The sequence below is a fragment of the Larimichthys crocea genome, chromosome III (genome assembly GCF_000972845.2).
Source record: "Larimichthys crocea isolate SSNF chromosome III, L_crocea_2.0, whole genome shotgun sequence".
NCBI classification, from domain to species: domain Eukaryota; kingdom Metazoa; phylum Chordata; class Actinopteri; family Sciaenidae; genus Larimichthys; species Larimichthys crocea.
The window spans coordinates 7,513,511-7,537,569 of NC_040013.1; the positions used below are offsets into that span (position 1 = coordinate 7,513,511).

The 24,059-nt window shown below is 40.7% G+C and overlaps 1 protein-coding gene across 10 annotated transcripts in view; it reads left to right on the forward strand.

The window, feature by feature from the left end:
* Positions 1-24,059, forward strand: part of slc24a2 (solute carrier family 24 member 2) — a 43,827-nt gene that overhangs the window by 4,455 nt on the left and 15,313 nt on the right. For 4 of the 10 annotated variants that reach the window (XM_019279411.2, XM_019279412.2, XM_019279413.2 and 1 more), the window contains exons 3-6: positions 13,456-13,503; positions 14,405-14,513; positions 17,869-17,883; positions 22,292-22,342. In XM_019279411.2, the coding sequence (XP_019134956.1) occupies positions 13,456-13,503; positions 14,405-14,513; positions 17,869-17,883; positions 22,292-22,342 (223 nt within the window). The remainder of the gene's footprint in view (positions 1-13,455; positions 13,504-14,404; positions 14,514-17,868; positions 17,884-22,291; positions 22,343-24,059) is intronic. The other 6 variants (XM_019279415.2, XM_019279417.2, XM_019279416.2 and 3 more) reach the window with 6 other exon arrangements.

Below are 24,059 nucleotides of genomic sequence, written 5' to 3' on the forward strand. Positions count from 1 at the left end.
CAGGTGACCTTGAGCTGCAATGGATTCTGGGTACTTTGGCCAACAGAACTCTGTGTGTGTGTGTGTGTGTGTGTGTGTGTGTGTGTGTGTGTGTGTGTGTGTGATGAAACACTACTTTTGATGGGGGGGAAAAAATAGTTCAAGACGGATGAGTCTATCAACCGCAGCCATCATGTCTCATCTCCTATGAGCCTCACAGCAGATTTAGCTTCTCCTCTCTTACACCCTGCTTTCAATAACATATAAAACACAAACTACATGAACGAATGACAGTCTAAAGCTTTTATTGTACGAGATACAGATTGTGAGTTAACCTCTTTAGTTTGTAGTCTGGGTCTACGGGGTTAATGAAACTAGTAAGGCACAAATATTATTAGAATATAATCATCTAAACACCCTTTTTTAAATCAAGCTTTGGCACTTCGGGGACGTGTATTTCAAGACGCAAATGTTATTTTGAGATTTAATTAGCAATTTAGCAGGCGTGTGTGTGTGTGTGTGTGTGTGTGCATGTGTGTAAATTCATACATGACAAATGGAGAGTAAAACAGCAGCATGAGGACAGATGAGTGAGTTAACTCATAAAAGTCTCCAAAATATGATTGAGGGTCTGGGTTTGTGTCTGTCTATTTTTAAGTGACATTCACTACTATGAACTGAGAGCAGGTGTCCAAGGTGTCCTTAATCCTCCATACATTGCTGCTCAGGTGTGAAGTATTGCATTGTAAGGACAATGGGGTGTCGTTTGTCGCCATGCCCTTGAATTAAACACTTGATTAAAATGGGCTTCCCTGAGATTATTTCATTATGATATTGGGATGTCCCTGTTGTGTGTTACATTGCAGCTATAGAGTGAAACCCAGGGCAGTCAGCAGCAAAAGTGATGTGGTGTTACTCTAGAGATTAAAGGTCATTTGGTTGGAAATTGGCAGTAGGCCATTAACAATACACTATAAATACCATGTAAAGTTCAATTCTGAGATTTTGTCAGTTTTGGGCTGTCTGCTATGCTGCCTTTCATCTGTTCATACACTACTTTTGTTGCGTTCTCTTTTTTGTATTGGCATAAGAAGTTACTTTTGTGTAGCTTCTTTATTCTGTAACATAAAAATGGATGGCTTTGTTCCTCTTGTTTTCTGGAAAGTAATGCCTTAGCTCCCAGGCCGAGCATTAAATGTTAAAAGCAGGGTTTGCTTTTCGATCATTTGACAGAATGTCAGATCTCAGTGTGGACGCCAGGTCTATTTAAAGCCATTGTTTTATAGCAGTTCAATGATCAGTTAACGCAACGATGAATGCTCCCTACAGCAAAATGGCAAAAGCCTTTCAGCATATTAAGTCTCAGATACATGTAGAGGAAGTTCAAGACCGGACACCCTGTGGGATGTTACATCATGTTACTTGCAGTAAATCTTTGTTGCACAAATGCTCCTGCAGTTTTGAAACAGATGATTCCTGTAACCGTTAACCAATGAATCAGTCAGCTGTGGGTGGAAAATGAACTCTTTGTGTCACTAAACAAACAGCACCCATCGCATGCCGAGAACAAAGAGACATTTTTTCGGCTGAATGTGACTGCTAACAAATGGTATTTAAACCGCTCCTAACTTTTTTCTCTTTTTTTGGCCACTTGGTGGCAGCAGAAAAACACAGACTGTTAACAAAACACTGACATGTTCTTAAGTTGAACTTGTTCGCAAAAAGTTGATGGTTTATGCATTCAGCAGACACAAGAGTTGTGTTTCTGGTGATCTAATGAATGAAAGTCCGATATTCACTTTTATTTTTTTAGCTCTGGTTTGCTCTCCAACCAACTCATGCATGAAATATGTGACTCTTTAACTGTTAATTGCTTCACTATGTCCTATGTCCACTATTGACCTTTGGTGCTGGGCACACGTAGCATACAGTTACAGAACTGTATGGTTTCAGTGAGAGTTAACCAGAAAGTAAAGTTGTGGACCATAAAACCAAAATCGATGTGCTATAAGAGTGTGCATTAGAGGAACAGTTGAGTCAGGTAACAATTGTCTGCTGATTCATCACTATGACCCCTTTCATAAACACATAGTCATTTGATCCATTGTTAAAATAAAATGTCGATAACAGCAGCTTTAACACAAAAATGTGTAATCATCAAATAATTATACACTAAATAATAATTTCATTGGTTCATCTCTGACCCAAACAGATGTTAGGATGTATTTACCTATCATTTCTTCCCTGATTGGTGCTTAATATCTTTGTTTACCTAATGAGTGCTTAGCTGCTGGTTAATCTCACAACAAGGGCACTCTGCCTTAGCCTTAGTTAGGTTGGCACCTTTGCCATTCCGGCTCTTATGAGACGCGACCCTGCAGACAGGCTGTATTTCACCTGCTGTCATCTACTTTTGACAGTACTGTCTTTGGCACATAACAGCTTCCTTCATTAGTTTAGTTTCCCTTTGCAAATCTGAGATGACACTGACAAATAGTAGTTTAGAGGAATTGTCATTATTCAAAAAGTTTACACTGACTAAAGTGGATAGGTCTACCCAAGACAGCCAGTGGTGACTCCAGTCTTCTCCTTGGCTACAAGGATTCTTAGGTCAAAGATGGCCTCGCTTTACTGTATCGCTGCTCTTAATTGTTGCACGTTCTCTCACAGTTAAGCTTCTTAGTCTGGTGGTGCGGTGACGGGACAGAGCCGATGCACAAAGGTCTGATGACTGAACACTAGGTCACTCGGTATGTGCAGAGTGGTCGAAGGAGTTCACCAACGGACAAGGCCTTTTCCATGCCATCTGAACACATCTCACGCCCACACGCTCAGTAAATCCTTACTGCACAGACTGTGGAGGCACAGTTCAAGGCCACGATAGCTTCACAAGCTTGGAAGATCATGGCAGTGCAAGATGGAGGAGCAGCAATAGTTTTTTTTTCCACTGCAACAGATGTGTGCATACTACAGCTGGCTTTGCGTGCTGATGGTCGCCCACTGAAGCAATCATTTGTACAACCTTTTTTATTTTTCTGTCTGTGTGCAAAAAAAAAAAAACAGTAAGCCAAGCCAATCAATGCTGGCATCTTAACCACACTCCACAGTGAGTGAAGAAAAAGTAGCATTTTCTATTCCAGTCTGAAACACTTTCTTTCCCCAAATCCATTGTAATAGATTTTACGCTTTTAAAAGCTCTTTTGAAGAGGTCAGTTAAGGCCTGACATGGCATAAAGTCAGATTTCTGCCACATCAGTGAAGGCTTTCTCTGTGTGCATGTTATTAGTAGGGTCTGTCATCATATCCCAACCCCCTCCTCAGGACCACCCCACCAGGCCAGGCCCAGGCTTATCTTGTTATCTTATGTCCTCTCTCATTGTTTGGCTGATGGACTGACCGGCTGCTTTTGAAATACTGGCTCGGGCAGATCAGATTAGCCAGCACTATGTGCACTATGGTTTTTATGGAAGACAGGGGGAGTGACGAGCCCCCTTCCACTTGTTACCATCATGGTGACACACCAGAAGTCGGAGTTTGTCAGTAATGATAATGAAGTCACTGTCTCCCTGTCATTTTAAAGGAAGACCGTGGCCACTCCTGACAACACATCACAAACAAGTCATACTTGAACAATGAATCAGCTTACAATATGTAATTAAGTTAAATCTGATTATAGTTCATTACATTAAGCCTGTATCAGTGTGATGTCAGAATCAGAATGAGGGAATGAAATTATTTATAGGTATTTAAGAAAGCGAATCAAACAGAAGTCTGAACGTGGTGAAATGAACAGAGCTTGCAGATTGGTGTATATGTTAGATTCCCGCATCCAACCACAATATTAGACGCCTGCTATCGTCAACGTCGGATAAGCCAGTGTGTATCGAGGCAGATGTTGGTTCTGCTGAGATGGAAGGTGCGACCTCTGATGTATTACCAAGCTATAAATAGCGTCACGCAGACGAGATCTTCCATCAGGATGCGCTTCAAAGATCAGTTACAAGGCGGGTTTTGTGCAGGGAGCAGACTGCGTTTCCCCCATGTGAACGTGGACGTTCGAGCACCAGTGCTGACGCTGTGCACCCTCTATTTAGTCACATATAAAAACCCTGATGTTGCATGCTGCTCCTTTTTTTTTTTTTTTTTTTCCAGCCTAACCCCTGTGAACCCCCCACTTCATACACTATAATACCCGGCACTTCACAAACTCCCTCACTCGCTGTGTATTTTAGTCGTGTGACGTGTTCATGAGATTATCTCCCCACTATGACGGATATCAACCTAATTTTCAGTGAAATCCAGATGTGCACTGCTGAACTCCTATCAAATTATAAACTACATCTGCTTCAGATTGCTTCTTTTGGGCTGGATTTTGCTGTAACCAGTAGTCAAGCTAATTTCTAGTAAACCCTGTTGAAAAAATATTTTTTAATTATAGTAAAAGTATTATTTGTACAATACTCAGAAACATTTACCTTAGTTTCATTGTAAGCATGTCAACAGATTGTGGGCTACTATGATTTGACATTCATTGTAAGCATGTCAACAGATTGTGGGCTACTATGATTTGACATTTAAAATGGAATTTCTTTTCATTTGTATGCTATGTGCCCTTGTCCTCTATTGGTACTTTCTCTAAGAGCAGAGTATTCATGTTCATATCCTTTTTAAAAAGAAAGTTGTAAAAGCGACCTTGGGGGGAAAAAAAGGGAGACTTCAATAATGCTTGTGCGTGTTTCATGCAGGCCCAAGGTTACTGAGACACCGGTAGAAACTACAAAATAGAAGCTCTCTAAAAGGGATACAGAAGCGTAGCTGGACATGTCAGAAAGAAGTGGAAAAACAATCGTACTGAAGCCTCAGTGCCTTAAATGATCACAGCAAAGCTGTGCCATCTTTGTTTATGCGATCACTGATGTAGCTTTAAGGGCACACATGCAGGTGGATCTCCACACACATACAGTATATACCTAGTCAGAGATAGAAACAGAGTCATTCTGGTGCTTGAGCTCAGCCAGCGACAGCGAGAGTCCAATAATTTAAAAATAGAAAGCCTGTGACTTTGATCTCACCATGACGATGAGGAGTCCAAGTTTTATCATCTGTTCCAGCTGTGGCTTCTTGTCTACGGAGGGGGAGTGATACTGTAGAGCCAGTAATTAGGTTCTGGAAGTTTTGGGCTGTTAGACGAGTCAATAGAAATAAAGGTATCGTAACAACCCAATCAAAACACACAGTTAGACTTCTTTCTGTCTCCGCCTCTCCTCTGTTGTCTACGATTATTCTGGAGCTCTCTTGGCAGTGTTCTCGCTCTCGCCCTGCTTTTTTTCCCCCCATATCCAATTTAATTGCATTCAATTGTAATAATTGTGTAAGCGAAGTTCTCATTTGCATCACAGGTGCTGATGGCTGCTTTTATGTCCTCCTCGATTGGTTATTGCACTGTTTTGCTTCCGTTCTTATCGGAGTGGACAGTGGCTCTTCACTGCCTCCTCAGTGTTGTTAAAGGTTTGAAGGTCACCCTATTACTTATGACAGTGTCTGTGTAATTATCAAAAGTACAATGTAGTCTGCTTAAAAAATAAGTAAAACATTGAAGCTTATTGTTTTGTTTTTTGCCATAGAAAGATCATTGTACATGCAAAGTAGAGCCATTGTGAGTTTGCCCACTTCAGTGTTGTCTGTATAAACAAAAAGAAATGTGTACTTGCCCCGTTTATACCAATGGCTTCCTAATTCATTTATATATTTTATCATAATAACCTGTACATCAATTCTGCTGTCATTTATCACACTTATACAATCAATCAGCAATTTTGAAATCTGACTTAGATATTTTGTAACCAACAAAAAAATATTTTTTCAGTTCCAATTTCTCAAATGTAATTTCTCAATAGTTTTATTTATATATATATATATATATATATATATATATATATATATTATAAATAATAGTTTTATAATGCTGGCTTTTGGCAACTGTGAGCATTTTATAGATTATTTAGCTATCTCTACATCACGTGTCTTTAAGTAGTAGCGGCTGCATTGCTATATCCTCACCTTCGGCCCTACAGTCTTACAGATGTTCGGAGAGGCTACCTTTATCTAGCACTGGGGAACTGACATAGACACAAACTGCCAGATCGTTCAAAGCCGCCACATTTTATTGCCCACGTGGAGGAGTGGATCTCAGTAGGCTCGGCTCATGAAGCTGTTAGTCTTTAATGCTTAATGAGTGTGTATTCTGATGTGATCCACACAGCCTGAATAGCTCACGGCTCCAGCTTTAACTGCTGTCTTCATCTAGTTTTCTAGTTGATTTGTCCATTGGTTGGAACCATAGGGTAATTTTAGCTCCTGAGGCTAGCAGGTATTCAGATCATCAGATTATGATATGAGCTGATGTGGTTTTAGAGTTCTAGGTATTGGAATAAATGACGCAATTATTTTCACATAGGACAAATAACCCTCGTCTGTTTGCGTCAGTAGCTCAAGGCCATGAAGGTCAAGACATACGTGTATCCAGATTTAGTAACGTCGGCCCCTGTTGTAAAGAAATTCTGGAAAACTTGAAATGAGAGATTGCTGTTTGTGTTTTTCTCTTTTTTTTTTCCAAGGGAGAGCCTGAAGGTGAAATGTTGAGGCTTGCAAGAAACTGAAAGCCTTATCGATCAAGAGCTATTTTTGAAAGCGGGGTCGAATTAGCTAATGTAACTGCACTGTAAAAGCATCATATGAAGGGCACTAAGATCCCTATCTCGTGGGTGTATAAAATGACACACACACAGCCACAGCAAGATGGAAACCGCGCATATGGTTGGAGGTGGCCGAGGCCTGGCGGGCCGTACATACTTAACTCCTTCCTCGGGGGGATTTCTGACCCTCAACATCAGCCTCGCTAAGCTGCAGCAGCTGAACATTACATCAGCTCTGAGAGTTGTGGTTCACGTAATACCCGTAATTTGTGAAATCCGGGGCGATGATGTCTACGCCGCGCAACATGCTGCTGTATACATCTCGCGGTTGCAGACGGACCTGACACCGCGCCGATAACCACAGAGAATTTTAAACCAAATTCAAGAGAGTAAACTCTTAAAATGGAAGTGATTGCAATCAGACAGTCTCTAATGAGCTAATTAAGAAACGCTCCAGGGCTCAGTGAATCCGCTGAAAGCCTCTCCTCCTCTGTTCTCGTCTAAGAGGGTTACCACTTATGTCCATCACTGACGGACGAATGATGCATGAGGCTGCCCCTCAACCCCATCCCCACTCAAAGCCCACCAAGGTGACCTGGAAGGACTCTATCAGCATATTACCCCGTCTGTGCTAAATGTGACTGACCAACCTGACTGGCTTGCAGGAAGCTTTTCTCTGCATACTTCCACCTTCACTTTCCTTTTAAGATAAGGGTCTTCTGTGTGTGCTCTTTGCCTCAGACTCGAGGTGACTGTCTGCAAAGCTGCTGATGGTGCAACGAAACAGCAAAGTAAGTCAGCGGTCAGGATTCTGCGAACAAGGTGCGATAGAGTAATAGTCGCTGTCTGGATGGAACACTTCACTTAACCTCAAAGCAGAATCTCTTGATGATGTGTGCTTTGCTAATGAATATTTAAGTAGCATTTAATTGCTAAACTAAATTAAGCCTGAGCTAAAGAATAAGTCTGAGATGTTATATGTTTCTTAATGTGAAAAATAAATAGGCCCTAAAAAAAAAAACACACACACACAGCACTGGGTGACATCTTCCATCATTATGATGAACATAGACACTGTAGTATATTTTGACTCAATCCCACAAACATGCTGTTATATTAGAGCACTACAGCACCAAATGTGTATTAATCAGTGGATGAAAATGGTTCCCAACAAAGGCAGAAAAAAAGTTAGTTTAAAAGCTGATCAATTAGTCTTATTGGACTTGGACATTCGACTGATGTAACGTTTTAAAGATATTACAAATGGTACATGGTCTGCTGGTTGGCGAACACACACTTCACTGTAAATTCTCGCACATATGAAGTCTACATTCCATTAAAAGTATAAGCATCCTGCTTCCATTTGTATTGACAGAGGAATCAGCTGTTCGGACATCCTGTCCCACGGCACCGACGGTATGCGTACCAGGATACATTACATATCAGGTTTTGGGAAAACTAGCCCAGACTGGACAGCAAGCCTGTTTACTCAGCCATTATGGGTGAGTTCCTATTCACTAATGATATTGACAAGGATCTCAGTATCCAGGTGAACTTAATACAGCATAGTCCCGTATCTTGGTTTCAGTTTACATTGGTGGGTAACGGGCAAATATACCAGATGCCTCTACCTTTCAGCTTTCAGTGGCTCCAGTTTTATTGCCCCATCGAAGTACTCCCACTATTATCTTTGTCTCTGTGTATATAGCTGGACTTTATCCATAATATCATCTGTGCATAATGCATATATACCGGGAAGGAAGAAAATTAAACTCAGCTATTCATTGATTTAGCAATACACCATCAGTGTATGGAAGAGTAAACAAGAATGATACGGTAATACTGAGCAAACTAGAACATACTGTATAGACATGTTATCACTATGACCAATACCAATAAAAAAACAGGACTGCCCAGTTGCCTCAGGGCAAACTAGAATTGGACCACTATCAACAATTGAATTTAGTCTAGTTGTCTCTGTTGGGAACCACTTCTCTCTGTAAAATGAAAGTCTCTCTGCATCAAGAACCGACAGGGCACTAGGACCAGTACTGACGTAGTAGAACCCAAACAAAATCCAAGAAATAACTTCGTCGATAACTCTTTGGGCACGCAGATAAACACAAGAGGGAGACTAAAAAAATCTGGGGCAGAGACTGCTGCAGCAGGAGCACAGCCGTCATGCTGCAGAATATTAATGACTCCTGGAAGAAACTTTTGTTCATCGTTTGCTACGACCACAAAAACGGAGAATCCTGTCCGAGCCTTTTATTGTTTACTGCATCTGCAGATCAAAACCAGCTCTGATCTGACAGGAACGACAAACTGCAGATTTTGATCGAGGTTTGCAGGAGGTTGTTATTGCACCTCTCGTATTTACTCAGCTAAACCATGACTTTGCATGTGCACAATCCATTTGGACATTTTTTTATTCAATACACTGCAAGCACATGGAGGCCTGGTAGGGAAATCACAAAGATGACTTGTCCCTGATCAATGCTAGCTTTGCGTGATTACATTCAGTTGCAAAAATGACACAGCAGTTTTTGTTCCCCTATTTGTCTCCCAAAAGCCGGAGTCTGATTGGTTCACGGGAGGGGGAGTAAGAGGAAGCAATTTTGGCTTAGTCCTGGTGAGCGTTGCCTTGTGGGAAATCAGCATCGTGGCAGATCCTGTAATTAGTTCTGCTTGTTAGAAAAATGAAGGGGTTACTAATTAGCAAGTGGATGGCTTCTTGACTTGTTGTGCATCTTTTCCCTCCTTTCCTTGAAGATCATCATTATCGTCTCCAGGCAAAACGGGAAAGAGGGGGAGGGAGAGCGAGGGAGAAAAGAGTGAGAGATGCTGCTCAGTCGTTCTGCTCAACAGTTTAGCTCCAACACGGGGAATCTAGATGGACAAATCTCAAAGGGTGTTCTGTCATGCTCCGACAGACAGGCTGCCTACTGTAAGCACGTATAGGCAAATGCCTGGAGCTGTGCAAGATTTCACTTTTCAAGTTTGCTTAACAAGCCAGACAGGCTGTTTTTCATAGATTGCTCACAGAAGCTTTATTTGTAGTATATCCACATATGCCAGTTTCAATAGGTAAGGATTTATCATTTATCGTGGCTTGTTTACATTATTCTTACCCACATTAACCTTGTGACAACCATTATAATACAGTGTAAAAGGCCTGTTTGTCATTAATAGTTGATCAAAAACTAAAGAGAAACCCGTCAGAGAAAGAGTCTGACACATTAACCACTCAAACAAATGAAATTGTCAAAGCACTGCTTAAATCTAAAGTCTGTAGTAATTTCCACATCCTTTGATTCTAGTTATGCAGTCAGCCAGTCCAGAGTCTGTATTAGATCGGCAGTCTATACATTTTTAGATGGTTTCATAATTTCTATCTCTCACTCAGTAGTTTCCTTGTCCAACTTTCTCACTGCATTCATTAGGTGATTCATTGCACTCCATGTGAGAATCTCTTAACATTGATGTGTTGCCACTGGAGTTTTGAGGAGTTAATTTATTGCTGTGTGAAATTAGATGATGCGTTGTAGTGACAGTAGAACCAAGTGTGACAGTGAGAATGCTTAATAATGATTCATGCATTCAGATGGTAGATTTTGGAATTCTTTTCAAACTCTCAAAACCAAGCAGAGCTGTAAAGGAAATGAAGTAGAAATGATATGGGAAGTGGCACATTTATGAACTGTAATGCTGATTGCTGTTATCATAATTCATTGTATATCTAGGATATATTAAGGATTTGAAGGATCAAGCTGAGCTTTGATGGATTTAATCAAACGGCACCATTGGTGAGGTAAAAAGTGAGTAAAAAAAAAAAAAAGGCGATTATTCTCCTGTGTAATTTGGCTTGGATGTCAAAGTATAAAGGAAATGCAAATTCATCCCTGAAATAGACCCCCCTTTTGTGCACTCAGATTGCATATGAGCAGATCTATAATCCGCCAGTGATGTTCGAAAGTCAGGACTTCCAGCTCCGCTTTCAGCGTATGTGCTCAGATTCCCACGAAAGTTCCCCTGTTAAGCTGTGGGCAATTTGAAGCGGTGAAAGGCGGAAGTGCTTTTGCATGATGTCACACTCTTCATCGATAATTCTCCGTAACACGGCGTTACATGCACGCGGCTGAAGAGACACATTTATCTCCCTCAGCTGATCCGTTTCCAAGAACGATCCTGATGTGACATTATATAAGAACTGGAAGGCAGAGCTGCCGGTATTAGAACACGAACTCCAGAGAACATACTAATCTCCCTGATTATTAGTCATAATATTTAACGCTGGTTTAATGAGCGACCCACGGCGTAATCTCTATCTGGCACATTCACCTGTTCTCTCCTAACCCTCCTGACTTACCATAGAGGAGGGTGATAGGGAGTGAAATAGAATAATTATACCTTGAGTGTGCAGGGAATTACCCTGAAGATATGAAATGGGGGAAAAATTAGGTTATAGTTGAATAGCTCTGTGGAAAATCTCAGGATTAGCTTCAGCTTTTCTTCTTTCTTTTTTCTCCAAATGTTTAATTTTAGCTTTCTCGTTTATGTAATTCTTCTGTAGCTACACAGAGACAAGCCTAATATATGGTAAATTATGAGCTGTTGCAGTGAATTTTGTCTTTTTTTTTGTAACTTCCTAATTTATCAATAATCAATAGCCGTCAAGCCATAACAATTTCTTCTTATTATTTATTTATTTTTCTGTTGGGGAGGACGTGAACACTCACATGATCTTTCACCTCATGAATCGGAGTTAACGCCAAACCCCGCTCTCTTTATCAGGAGATTTGATATTCAGTGCATTGCAGCATCATTCAGCTTGCAAATGAGTCACAGCGTTGACAAGCCTTAAGGCCCCGTCACAAAATTTGTACTTTTGCGCTGCATTTTTAAACACTCACAAGATCAAAACGGATAATTATCTAAATTGGCATTATGCAGTTTATCAGCACATAGCAGATCCTTCACATTTCATATTTCCACATATCTGTCTGAAAACTGTGTAGGCTGTGAAACAAAGCTTTGATATGCTAAGATCTGAACAAAAGCATTGTGTTTGTTCCCTTGCAGTTAGAAACAGTGGGGCCTTAAGCGACTGTTATTTCACACACACACACACACACACACACACACACACACACACACACACACACACACACACACACATGCACGTGTTCATTTTTGGAGATGAAGTGAGCACAGTTCAGTCAGGCAGTTGGTGAAAGGCTTTTGTTTCAAAAATAGACTGTGTTATAGTACTGCACATGCCAAATAGACCCGCTGAGAATGATCGCAGAGAACTGAATGATTGTTAAGAGACTGGAGTCACTTTGGCACGATCTGGCACATGCCCACTCTCAAAGACAAAGTTATCACATTAAAACTGGCAGAACAAAAACACAAGGCAAAGTTTCAGAGATTTTAGGCCCTCAGGACAAGACTTGGCTTAATTTGCTTAAAGGAATAATTTGACATTTTAGGGGAAAAGTTATGATTTGATGCCATTCTCAAAGCTTCAGCTGGTTGACGGGTATCTAAGACTGGAAAAAGGAAGGAAAGGGTCAGATCAGCACCCACACCACTAAATGTCACTAAATCCCACAGACTGGTCCTTTAAAGCTCACTTATTAACGTGTCATATCATTTGTTTTATCCATTCAAATATTAAAGTTAGGATCTTTGGTTTTTGCATGAATCAAACAAATGAGACAACATGTTTCTTGCTCGCTGTGTCCCCCTGCCTTTGCTAGGCTAACCTAACCCAGTGCTCACTTTCCATTATGTCAAACCACTCCTCCCATTATATAGCTTTTTATGTCTCCCACATCCCTTTTTGGTGTGTCCTGTGATCTACGGCTCATAAATAATCACATTTAAATGAAATTACACTCGGGGAATCTTTTAAAAAGGTTCTTTTCAGGCACCACCATTCAGAAACATGAGCGTCTTGTTCAAGAGTGCAAGAGTTTCTGTTTCAGTATCATTGTTTTTAAGGCGGAATGGGTAGTTTTTATGAAATCTAAATGACCAATGATTTAATTAAATAAATAGCTGGACAGCATGGGAAATACACATTCATATTTTTAAGAGAAGATTGAGACACCAATCATATCTATCTGTTAAATATGAAGCTAGAACGCTCTGTCCTAACAGTGTCTCAAACCGCCATGTATCTTGATTGTTGTACAGTAAATATTAAAAGAGGTGCTGGTACCTTTTGGACAGAGCCAGGCTAGCCGTTTCCCCTTAATTCCCAGTCGACTCTGTGCTAAGCTAAGGCTCTGGCTGTAACCACACAATAGGCATCATAGTGGTATTAATCATATCATCTCTTGGCAAGAACATATAATGTAATAAGTTTATTTCCCAAAATGTCAAACAATTTTTTTTTCTCTCCTTTTTTTGGCTCTGTCCCCCGTTAATCTATTTTTAGCGTGTACCATGATGAGCCAGAAATTCTGACATGAGTCGACACAAATAAGTGAAATTGAAGTGACATTTTTTGAATGAATTTCAAGGAAATTCAAGGAGACAATCCAATCTTGCTCAGCTTGTGACTGACACAGTAGGCGGGCACAGCAGTGGGGAGGAATCTGTCCCTCAAGTCTTGTCCACTTCCATCACAGTCAGTCATCGCCGTCACTGTAATGTCTCTCTCTGTCGTCTTTTCATCTCGTCTGTGTGGTTGTGTGCGGCATGCTTCACATCTTTGTCCTGTTTTCTCTTTCTCTCCCTCTCCCCCCTTTTACTACTTCTTCTCTCTGTGTTGGATGAGAAGGCAAGTCCTGGGGCGCCAGAGGATGACGGCAAGTTGTCGGTAGGTCCTGTCTGATTGACACTCTTCCCGTCTGCTTCTGTGTTTGTCCCTGTTTCTGTGTAGATGTAATAGTGTAACTTGTGTTTCTCCCACCATGTACACTGTTATCTCTAACCTTCAGCCTCCCCGTGTGCAGAGAGTAGCTCCGTCTGTTTTCTGAAGCCCTTTTGCAACGGATACATTTTGTACGCGGCGTGCAAAAGACAATCGAGGAAGGAGCATGTGTTTAGAAAACCGAAGACTCTTTTAATGTTTGTACACGTCTAAAAAGCACACCACAGTGTTTAGTTTTCATCCAGATTGCAAAGGAAGAAGATAAAACAAGGAGTCTTCAGGGTCACACCAGGAAGCCACATCTTACACAAGCCTTGCCAGTCTTCATGTCTCCCTTGCCTCCCGCTCACACCCATATGGGCCTGTGAATTAGCGCCTGACACCTCCTGTGCCTACGCATCACCTGTGGGCAGCCAAAGGGGGACACTCTCCAAACAGCTGCCGCTTGCAACGGTGCCTAATTTCCCACAGTTCTCCAGTTCAGCTTCAACTGCAGGATTGACCTTGGCGAGGGTTGTTTTGGGAGAAAGAGCACGCCACGTGAACTGTGAACGTCTGTCTTAACCCATGGGAGTTATTTTTTAAGAAGCTGAGGCATTTTATGATAATTTTTACTGGGTTGCAGGTTCCGCTTAGAGGTTTTATGCAAAAGAGGATTATTCCAAACAGCTTGGATTAGAAATGGCTCTAGTAAAGTGCTTACAAGTCATGTTAATATCAGCATATGCGCTTTATAAGAAACAGTTGTTGGTAAAACACATTTCTTTTGCTTGTAATAAACATCTCCGAACATCTCCAGCCAGGGCAGCAGGGATGTTTGATTGACACCTTGTTTCTCCTCTCACAGGCCAGGCCTCGGCTTCAGAGGGGGGGTAGTTCCGCCTCCCTGCACAACAGCTTGATGAGGAACAGCATTTTCCAGCTGATGATTCACACGTTGGACCCTTTAAGTGAAGGTGAGACAGTTAGACAACACTAGTCTTCAAGGATGGGTTTATCATTTGGAAGTCTCTAACGTGCAGGGTATATAGCACAGATGTACGGAAACCAAGACCATCGCTGGAAGAAAACTGCTGTATATGATGAGCACATCCGATTCCCCAGATTTGAGCTCACATTCTTGGCTATGAATAACAAAACCAAGAATCCTCTAAAGTTATTAATTCCACAGTTGTTCATGTTATGTACCTCTTTAAATCCAGTGTCTCCACCATTAACATTTGGAAATGCTTCTTTATCCTCTATATGCCTAGAATGAATTGATCCCTCTTTAAAACAAAATAGTCCGTGTGAGACAAGGTGAGCTTGGTGTCAGAGCACAGCTGAGGTGGAAGATCATTTTCCTTTAATCCAAGACGAAGGCCTATTAGCTTAGCTAAAGGAAATGTAAAACGGTGGTGTCAGTGCTCGGCGCAGGGGATGAATATGTTAATACGCCGGGAGGGGGAGGGGGGGTGCAGTGTCATCCCATTCTCAACCCACCACAAAAAGATGAAGGGGAAAAAAAATTCACATTAATGGGGAGCAAAGAGTGGTTTGGGGAGGGTCTAAAGAATCTGTTATTAGAGTGTCTTCATGTTTAGCTTTCGTAAAGGTCTTTGAATTGGATGTGAAAGTAGTTTCTCATGGTGTGATGAATTGTAATCCGTAGAAATGAATATTAATGTTGAAACTAATTCCTGTTTTTATTCCCTTTTCCTTTTTAGTTTTCATGGAAATGTATTTACAGTGTATGCTGATTGCTTAATTTATTTATTTAAGTTTATTTTACAAAAAAACACTTTCACAGTCACTTATCTGCATAAAACAATGTCCTGACTAAATATTTACCCTCTGGATGGATGTGCAGACGTCTGCTCAGGAATGAAGAGGCATTTTATCTTTTTTTCGAAATGACTGTACATTCCTTGAAAGCCAAACCTAGAATGAGTCAGCTCAGGAAAGATTATTAAGCTGCGCCGAGGCGGACCTTAAAGTGCCCATTAACATGCATCAACTCGTTGTCGTACACTGAATCCAAGGCATCCCATCTCTGAGTGTATTCATCTTCCCATCTCAGCGATTAATGTAAATCTTAGCCTGCTGGGGAAATAGAGGTCTGTATGGACAGTCATATATGTATGAGAGAGGGTTATACATTCACCACCCTGCCACTCCTTGTAAAACCATTTGTCTTTTGGTCTTCTTAGAGGCATCTGACTTGCATAGATGATGGTAGACTAAAATATTTATTGCATGTTTGAGGGCACGAAGACTTGACTGGATTGTACGTTTAAAAATTCAGGTTTTAAACACGACCAAGCATCAAAAAATGTCATGTCAGAATTAATTTAACTCTTGCTTGAGTACAAATGGAGCAGAAAAGATGTTACACCAGACTTTTGGCAAATTACTGCCTGGAAATGAATGCAGTGAAACAACAACTACAGTGTTGCACGACTTGAGGATTGAATTAATTACTACAGAGAACAAAAGAAACACTTTGTTTAATTTGAATATAGTTTGAAATTTCCATGTAGCACGTCAGAAGTTTTGACACGCTCCAGTGATCATATTACGATGATATTGGTCCCGAGAACATTTTAAAATGCAATCATAACATGCCCAATTTGTTTAATGCGTTAAATCATTTCATTGATCCATTACTGTAAAGGCCCAATAAAAGTCGGCCCCATTCGGAGCGACTGTGCTCCGTGCACATTTACTGATATCATAAATGCAAAGGAGCGTTTTGCTGGTGAAGCTCGTAGCGTGGAGAGAGACAAACAGGTGCACCCATCAAAGACGGAGGCTGTGCTGCTTGTCCTTGTGTGCTCTTAGGCTTTAAGTGTAGCTCAGCTGGGCCGAGGGGAGCTGGCAGGGCTCCATCCATACATTTTTCATAGATATTTCTCAAAATAATCATCCGCATTTCCGAGCTGAAAGAAGGTCTGAGGTTGTTTTGCTAGTGCTGGGAACTGGATACCTTTCACTTGTTAGACTTTTAGAGGTAGAGGTTTGTGTGTGTGTGTCTCTGTGTGTCTGTATGTGTCTGTGTTTTTAGGGTTTTTCATGGCTTAAACACTCTTCTGACTCTTCGCTCCTTTCCTCCTACAGTATTTGATCTGTATTGTGGCTGACCAAACATCATCTTTTCACCTAGTGGTTTAATGCAGCAGGAAGAGGTTTACTCTTTGCAAAGATGGCCAGGTTTTGGTCAAGGCAACTTGAAGTGTGGGCAAGCTTTTGAACATTTATGGAGGGGAAAAAAAAACCTTGGTTAATGTTTGTAAGTGTGTCCCCATGCTTGTGTGTCTCTCTGAAAGGAATACTTTGACGTTTTGAGAAATTAGTTTACTTGCTGAGACTAAGATAAAAAGATTGATACCACTCCTTACAGTGGTCCCTCGTTTATCGCGGGGGATCCGTTTTAAAAATAACCCGCAATAAACGAAATCCGTGAAGTAAGTTTTACAATTATTATACATGTTTTAAGGCCGTAAAACCCCTAACCACACACTTTTATACACCTTTTTACACGCATTTTGTACAGTACTCCCTTAAACAGGACGCAGAACACAATGCGCGTTCATACTGTACAGTACGCTGTAAAAAAAAAAGCATGCAAAATTACACTGAAAAAAATCTGCGAAACAGCGAGTCAGCGAAAAGTGAACCGCGATATAGCGAGGGCCAACTGTATATCTTATATAGAGCTAGAGTGAGCTGGGTCTTAGCTTAGCTTAGCATAAAGGTGGAAAGAGATACCTTTATCCAAAGAGAATCCCCCTAATAGCACCTAAAGCTCACTAATTATATCCATATATCTTGTTTGTTTAATCCTTACAGTGTTAAAACCACAAATTGTGTTGTCTTTAGGCTAAGCTATAGGCTAATTGTGTTTTTTTTTTTTAACTTATTGGAATCTGCAACTTCATTTTTATACTTCAGTGTTTGTATGGATTAAACAAGCAAAATATGGTGTTATAATTGGGTAGCTTTAGAGGTGTTAAATGGATTTTCTTGCCTTTGGACAGCACAAGGCTAACCGTTTCCCTCTGCTTCCAGTGGTTGCGCTAAGCTAAGCTATGCGATCCCTGGCCTTAATTTCATATTTAGTGGACGGACAAAGTGATATCAAGCTTCTCACCTAGCTCTCAGCACATTTCCCAAAATATCAAATTATTTCACCAGCAAAATATAATTGGCTTTTCTTATCTTGGAATAATACCTATCAATGATTTAATGTGGGCAATCACACTAAATATCACCTGGATTTATCTTTTCTCTGTTTCTGTCTTCCTATCTCTCTTTCTTCTACTGTCCCCTCAGAATTTGCTGACTCTGGTGAGTTACTCCTCTAATTTCTGTATCCCTCCTCCCAAAAAAAATCTGTTTGTTCTCATTCCAACAGCCTGGGGACAACTCTCTTGCCCAACGTGTCCCCTATGTATACATTTCCCAAGCGCCGCTGTACTGTATGTCAATTCTGTACTGTCCATCCCTGCAGACTCTCTCCTTCAAATATCTCATTTTTCTTCTGTGGATGTATTCTCCCTGGAAACCCTCTGTAACCATTTCTGCATTGTTTTCCCCATTGTCCCTAATCCTCTCTCTCCTCTTTTGACCTCCTTTTTTAGTTCTCGCTTTGTATTATTGCTCTCTGTGAGACAGGCAGAAGCCCAAAAGGAGTAATTTGGGTTTTTCCTGTCCGTGTTGTCCTCCAGGTGCTTTACCCTGCAGACATTTAGCTAAACAAGCCAGTGGTGTATGAAGGTTCTAGGTCTTTCAACTTGCTGATATTATGCTTAGTTCGTGAATTTGCATATTGGACAGATAGAGAAAAGTTGTCAGCTGTTTCTCTGTCTTTCATCAGGACTCACAGTCAATAAAATATTAGTTTCGCTCTATAGCCTTTTACAATTAGCTGTTCCCACCAAACTATTGTCGTTTTAAGTAGTTACATGCTCCTAGAGAGATACAGTAAATGTTTATTCAGCATCCAAATTATGTTCAAGAACAACAGCTTTCTTGTTCTTGTTATCGTGAATGTCCTTCAGTTTAATAATAGGCCTTTAATCCTCAATGTTTTTCGTCAGAGAGAAAACATTGTAATAGTCTGGTACAGTAAGTTCCGCATCTCTTTTTTCCATCATTGTGGAGCTACAAACAATATCACTTAGGAGTGGCATCAAATATTGAACTACAAAGTGAGACAGGGAGGGATAAGGCCAGAGTGGCTCTCACTCTACTGTCTGAGCTCTCAGTGGATGGCAGAAACAAGCCTCCCAAAACAGCACTCAGAATTCAGGCTGCGTGCATGCCTTTGGCTCAAGCCCTTCAATAAGATTTATCACACCGAGATCTGAACTCTGTGCACATCTATAACTGAAGATGACCTGAGTGTGGAGGAAGATGGGCGATTGTATGACCACAGACCATAAAGTAGTGTTGAATCTGTAAGATGTATACTATTTTAACAATAATATACCAGATCTAAAATAGAATCACAATGCAGCTGTGCTTACGTCGCTGCTCTGTGGTGATTTAGTGCAGCGCCATAAATATGGCGGCACAGACCAGCGATCTCATCAGATGCTTTCCTACAGATCATTATCTCGCGGAGATAGACTGGAAAGATCGCTCACCAGTGCCAATGTGGCCTTGGATATCTTTGTTGATGTTAGGCCATTGTTATTGAGCAGACGTCGTACCAAAGGCTGAGCATAGAGGGACAAGGTCATTCGGGTAAACCATGATACAACCACGTTGGCAGACAGTACGCTGGTTAGGTAATCTGGTGAGATGAAAGAGGATGTGGGGGCCAACTGTTTCGTTGGACGTTATCGATGCAGACACAATGAAATCAAATGGAGTTTGTGTTTGTACATCATTTCACGAGGCTATAATTGCAGTAAAGAAAACCTAAATTCAGATTTTTCTATACTATGACTATCCATTTTTTGAACAGACATTTAGTGTGAGGGGTAAATCCATTCATCCAGGCAACCCCCCGCCTGCAGCACTGTCTGTGTGGTGACCCAGTGCCCCATCGATCATATGGTTCAATAATGCACTTTCTGTCAGTGACCTCCCACCTCTTGCGCAACGGAAATGTTTTCCACTTATGCAGATATTGTATATTGATATTCTGCTGTACGTTATTTATTTATTTTTTTGTGCGACACTGTTCTTTACGTCATTATTAGCAACAGAGTACATACACCGTCGACATCTAGATGACATGAGGCATATGTTGAAATGTTTGCATCTTGACGTGTTTTGCAAAATGTAAAAAATAATATACCGTATTTGCATCGTAATGAAACAAAAATGAGCTCAGCTGTTTTGCCGTGTTTCCAGTATTTGTGCCATGCTAAGATAAGATAAGATGTTGGCTCCAGTTTTATATTAAAGAGACAAATATGTTCATAGAGACAACCCCACATCTACGTAACAAATACAGCATTAAAAAATCGCCCCCCCTTAATTTTATTTTGATAGATACTCATACCTCAACCCATCATCCCTCCAACCACATCTCTGACATCTGCCCTCTGTGCTTACCCTGTGCCGGGTGGGTGAAAGAATCAATGTTAAAAGCCTTTTTGCTCCAGCACAGACTGAGTTTTCCCTGACACCCCAACCCCCAGCAGACAGAGCAGGCATGCACACACACGTGCAGACACACACACACACTCGAGCGCACACTCGAGCACACAGCTCACCAGAGGTTTAGAGGTCACACCACAAGGACAAGAGGGCCCATGGTAAACAACAACAACAAGCCTCCCTCGTTCTCTGGTTGCAGAGGTCAAAACAGACAACTGTGCGGGCAGTGATTGTGTCGTGGGTTAATTGGCCTCAGAGCAGCCTCAGTTAGAGGGAGGCCTCACAGTGATAGCGCACTTCAAACCCACATCGCCTAATCATATGGGATTGAGGCACTTGTTCGGGAGTGCAGCAGATGAGCAAGACACTCTGCAGTGGGATGTGTTTTCATCTCATTAGACTGTGTTGTCGGAGCTGCCAAGTCTCACATTTGGCATGAGATTCGCACCAAAATCCTCTCACATGCGAGCGTAGTAGTTGGATATTGGTGTGAGTGCACGTGGATTTTGTGGGCATGTACACTAGACAACTAGAAATCTGTGCTTGAGAGAGAGTTAATGGGTCGGTTTACTCAAATGACAAAAAAAAACATATTTAATTTACTTAAACTTTATTGAACCAGGAAGTCTCTTGACATAAATTATCTCTTCTACAAGAGACCTCGCCAAAATGGCAGTGTAGAGCATTCAAGGTATTTAATTAGTGAACAGAGCTTCTGGGTCTGAGAAGCGAAGCCACTGCCAAAGTGCCTTAAAGCTGAATTTGTTCTAATGGCCAGCAGGGGGTGATTTCACTGGCTGCAAAATGAAGCGCGTTTCGAACGTAATTGAAAAATTTCTCAACTTGGTAACATGGTGTCCATTTTGTAAATGACACTCCCATTTAGATAAAACAGATGATTTGTGGTTAACTTATGATTGACAGCTCAACTCATGAAACTCCAATAAAACCAGGCAGTGCTGATCAAAGCAGTTTGCACATGATTGTATAGTTATATAGACACACTTCAGTGGTATCCAATCATCCAGATAGTTTTGCATTTGCTTTAAATGCCATTGCTGCCAATCATTTTCATAACCGAAAGTAGTCCCAATGAAAACTTGTCACCTGACCAAATAAAACAAAAGCTTCTTGTATAACTTTAAAGAACTAAGCGATGTTGCATGGTGGGGTTTTTTTGTGTATAATTTGGGTAAACTGAGCCTCTCATGTGGGCACTGTATTTTCTACTTATGAAATATAACTAATTACTTAATGTACAAATGAGAAAATACTGTTGTTCACTCATTTTGCTATAAACCTCAGCACATTGCAACAACCCGAGATATATTTTTCATTTATTTGTAGCAGCTCTACTAGTATCTGGCCAAAAAAACTATGTATGGAGAGCGACGCTAAAAACGAATTTCTCATTCCATTAGTTATTATTGTTGAAAGAGCTCCAAGCAGCGAGTTCTTTTCCAAGACAAAGTGCAGTGTGGGAGGTAGTGCCTCGTGGTCCGGTGTCTTCTGTTCTGCTGCTTCACGTTCAGCTGTTGCTGCAGGTTTGAATTCCCGGCTAATTCATCATGCAGATGTGCTGACCGTCTATTTACTGTAGAACTGCTACAGTAAGGGAATCGAATTAATTGTTCGGGTTTCATTGTGGAAATAAAACGCTGAATCATCAAGCCTTTGAATAAGCTTGTGTGCAGAGGAGAGGAGGACTCATCTTTTTGTTGCATGTTGACCCAGTAAATTCTCTTCTGACTTTTTCTGTTCTGTTTGTTTGTTTGTTTTAAATATATCTTTGTATGAACCTTATATTGTTTTTTTCAAGTCTATTGACCGCCCCTCCCCTTCTCTAAATCTAGCAAATCTTCTCTATTAGCCCTCTAACCTGCGCCATTGGCAGACTGAGCTACTGTAATACTATAATGTATCTTATTTGTAATTCAACCCTTGCCGCATTGTTTTGCACTTATGCAGTGATAACTTGGAGAGACTTGCCTGTCTTTCTGTATGTCACTCCTTGTGCCCGTGTGAGTGTTTGTACAGTATGTGATGTAGAACCAGCGGGCCTGTCTTGTTCTGTCATGTTCACTCTTTTCCTTTTCTCTGTGTGTTCGTTGCCTTACCCTTGTCTTTTGCTGTGATGTTGTAGAGCTTGGGACTTATGGGAAACTAAAATATTATCACTCAATGACTGAGGAAGGTAAGCCTGAAAGTTTTCATTTGATTCTTTGAGTCAGCTTCTGTCATCCCTCTTGGTTTTTCTCCATCTTTATCATGAAACAGCACCTCCAACCCCCATTTTTTTGTTTGTTTGCTTGTGACATACAGTTTGCACAGTTTTGGATTTTAAGTTTGACAACCTCTCTGAGATTTCACTGACATAAGTGCAAATCATGGTAGCCCTGCCATTGTTTTTTTTATTTTATTTACATTTTAGTCTCATTTTTATTTTTGGCTTATTTTTGATTTCTGCCCACAGAATATGTACATACATATTGTGTGTTACTGTGTGTAGTGTTTCTATGGATTATTCTACTTATTAACAAGGTATTTGAAAGAAACCGAGAAAAATGCAGTCATATGTTGTTCATGTTTGATTCTTTAAGAAAGCCACTGCTTCTTCTTTGGATTCTTGGTCAAATTTTAGGACATGTATTATAATGCAGGCTGGTAAAATCGCACACAAACACACACACACAAATGCACAGCATACCATCCCATGCCACACACGCAGAGAACACAAAGCACAGAGTCTTCTTCTTTTGTTTTTTCCTTTTCTGTTTTTCGTTGGCCCTGTTACCCATCTGCGTCTCTAAGAAATACATCATCCGCGTCTCAGAGCTCACTCGGAGGTTCCACTTGCACCAGCAGCGGGTGCACACACGTAAGACGCACGTTGCTGAATTCAACAAACCCGGAGTGACTCATCGGCCTGGTGGTTGCGTAACCAGCAGAGCTGACAGGGAAAATGAACGGCTGTCTAACGGCAACTAGCGAAGGGCTGGTTATTCTTAAAGACTCTGCAATTGCTTCATCATTATGCAAATTGGGTGGTTCTGACAATCTGTGCACCATAAATGGACGTCCCAGGAAACATTTTTCTCATCCCGCACAGACAGACAAAAGACTGAAAGACAGTCATTTAATTAAGAAAACTGACTTGATGTTGCTTAGTTTGTCTAATTTAAAATTTTGTCTTTGTGCTCATTTTGATTCATACACCTTGATAGAACTTTAAAGGTTTAGTTTTCATTTTCCCTTAGAGCAAAAGAATAATGCAATTTCAAACCACATCCTGGGAAGGCAAATCGCAGTAACTACATATTTTGTCAAAAAGACCTGAAACTGAATTCTTTTATTAGTTTAAAAAGTATTGTGCCAAAGAAAAAATACGACACAACTAATAATACAAAACTAGAAAGCTATATGAAGTGAATCGTAGCATTTGGCTTAAGCTAAAATATGCTTATTGATTCTTTTCCATGCTCTTGTCTTGATGAATTGATATCTTTTGTAATTCACTGTGATTCCACATGACTGGATAAGACATTAAATGTAAATTGTCATATTTCATTGATTTAAACAAAATACTGATCAGAGCAAAAGTTCAGGTGCATTTAATTCCTAAACTACAGGCTGTAAATAATCAAAATGATTTTTTTTTTAGTCGATATCCCTTGCAGTATCTGCATTTAGGTTTAAAGTAAAATAATAATCAGCCTAAGAAGGCATAAGAATGATGCATTTCAACCTTTCTGTATGTTATCCGACAACTTTAAACCCTTTCGTCTGTAGTAATTGCTCCCTGCCTTAGTAGGTTTACGTATGTGGAAATATTTTTAAAGTTAGTGTGTGGTTTCCTTGAACACTGAAGAATTTCCTTGGAATACCTCCAGGAGAAAGCCCAACCCCACTAC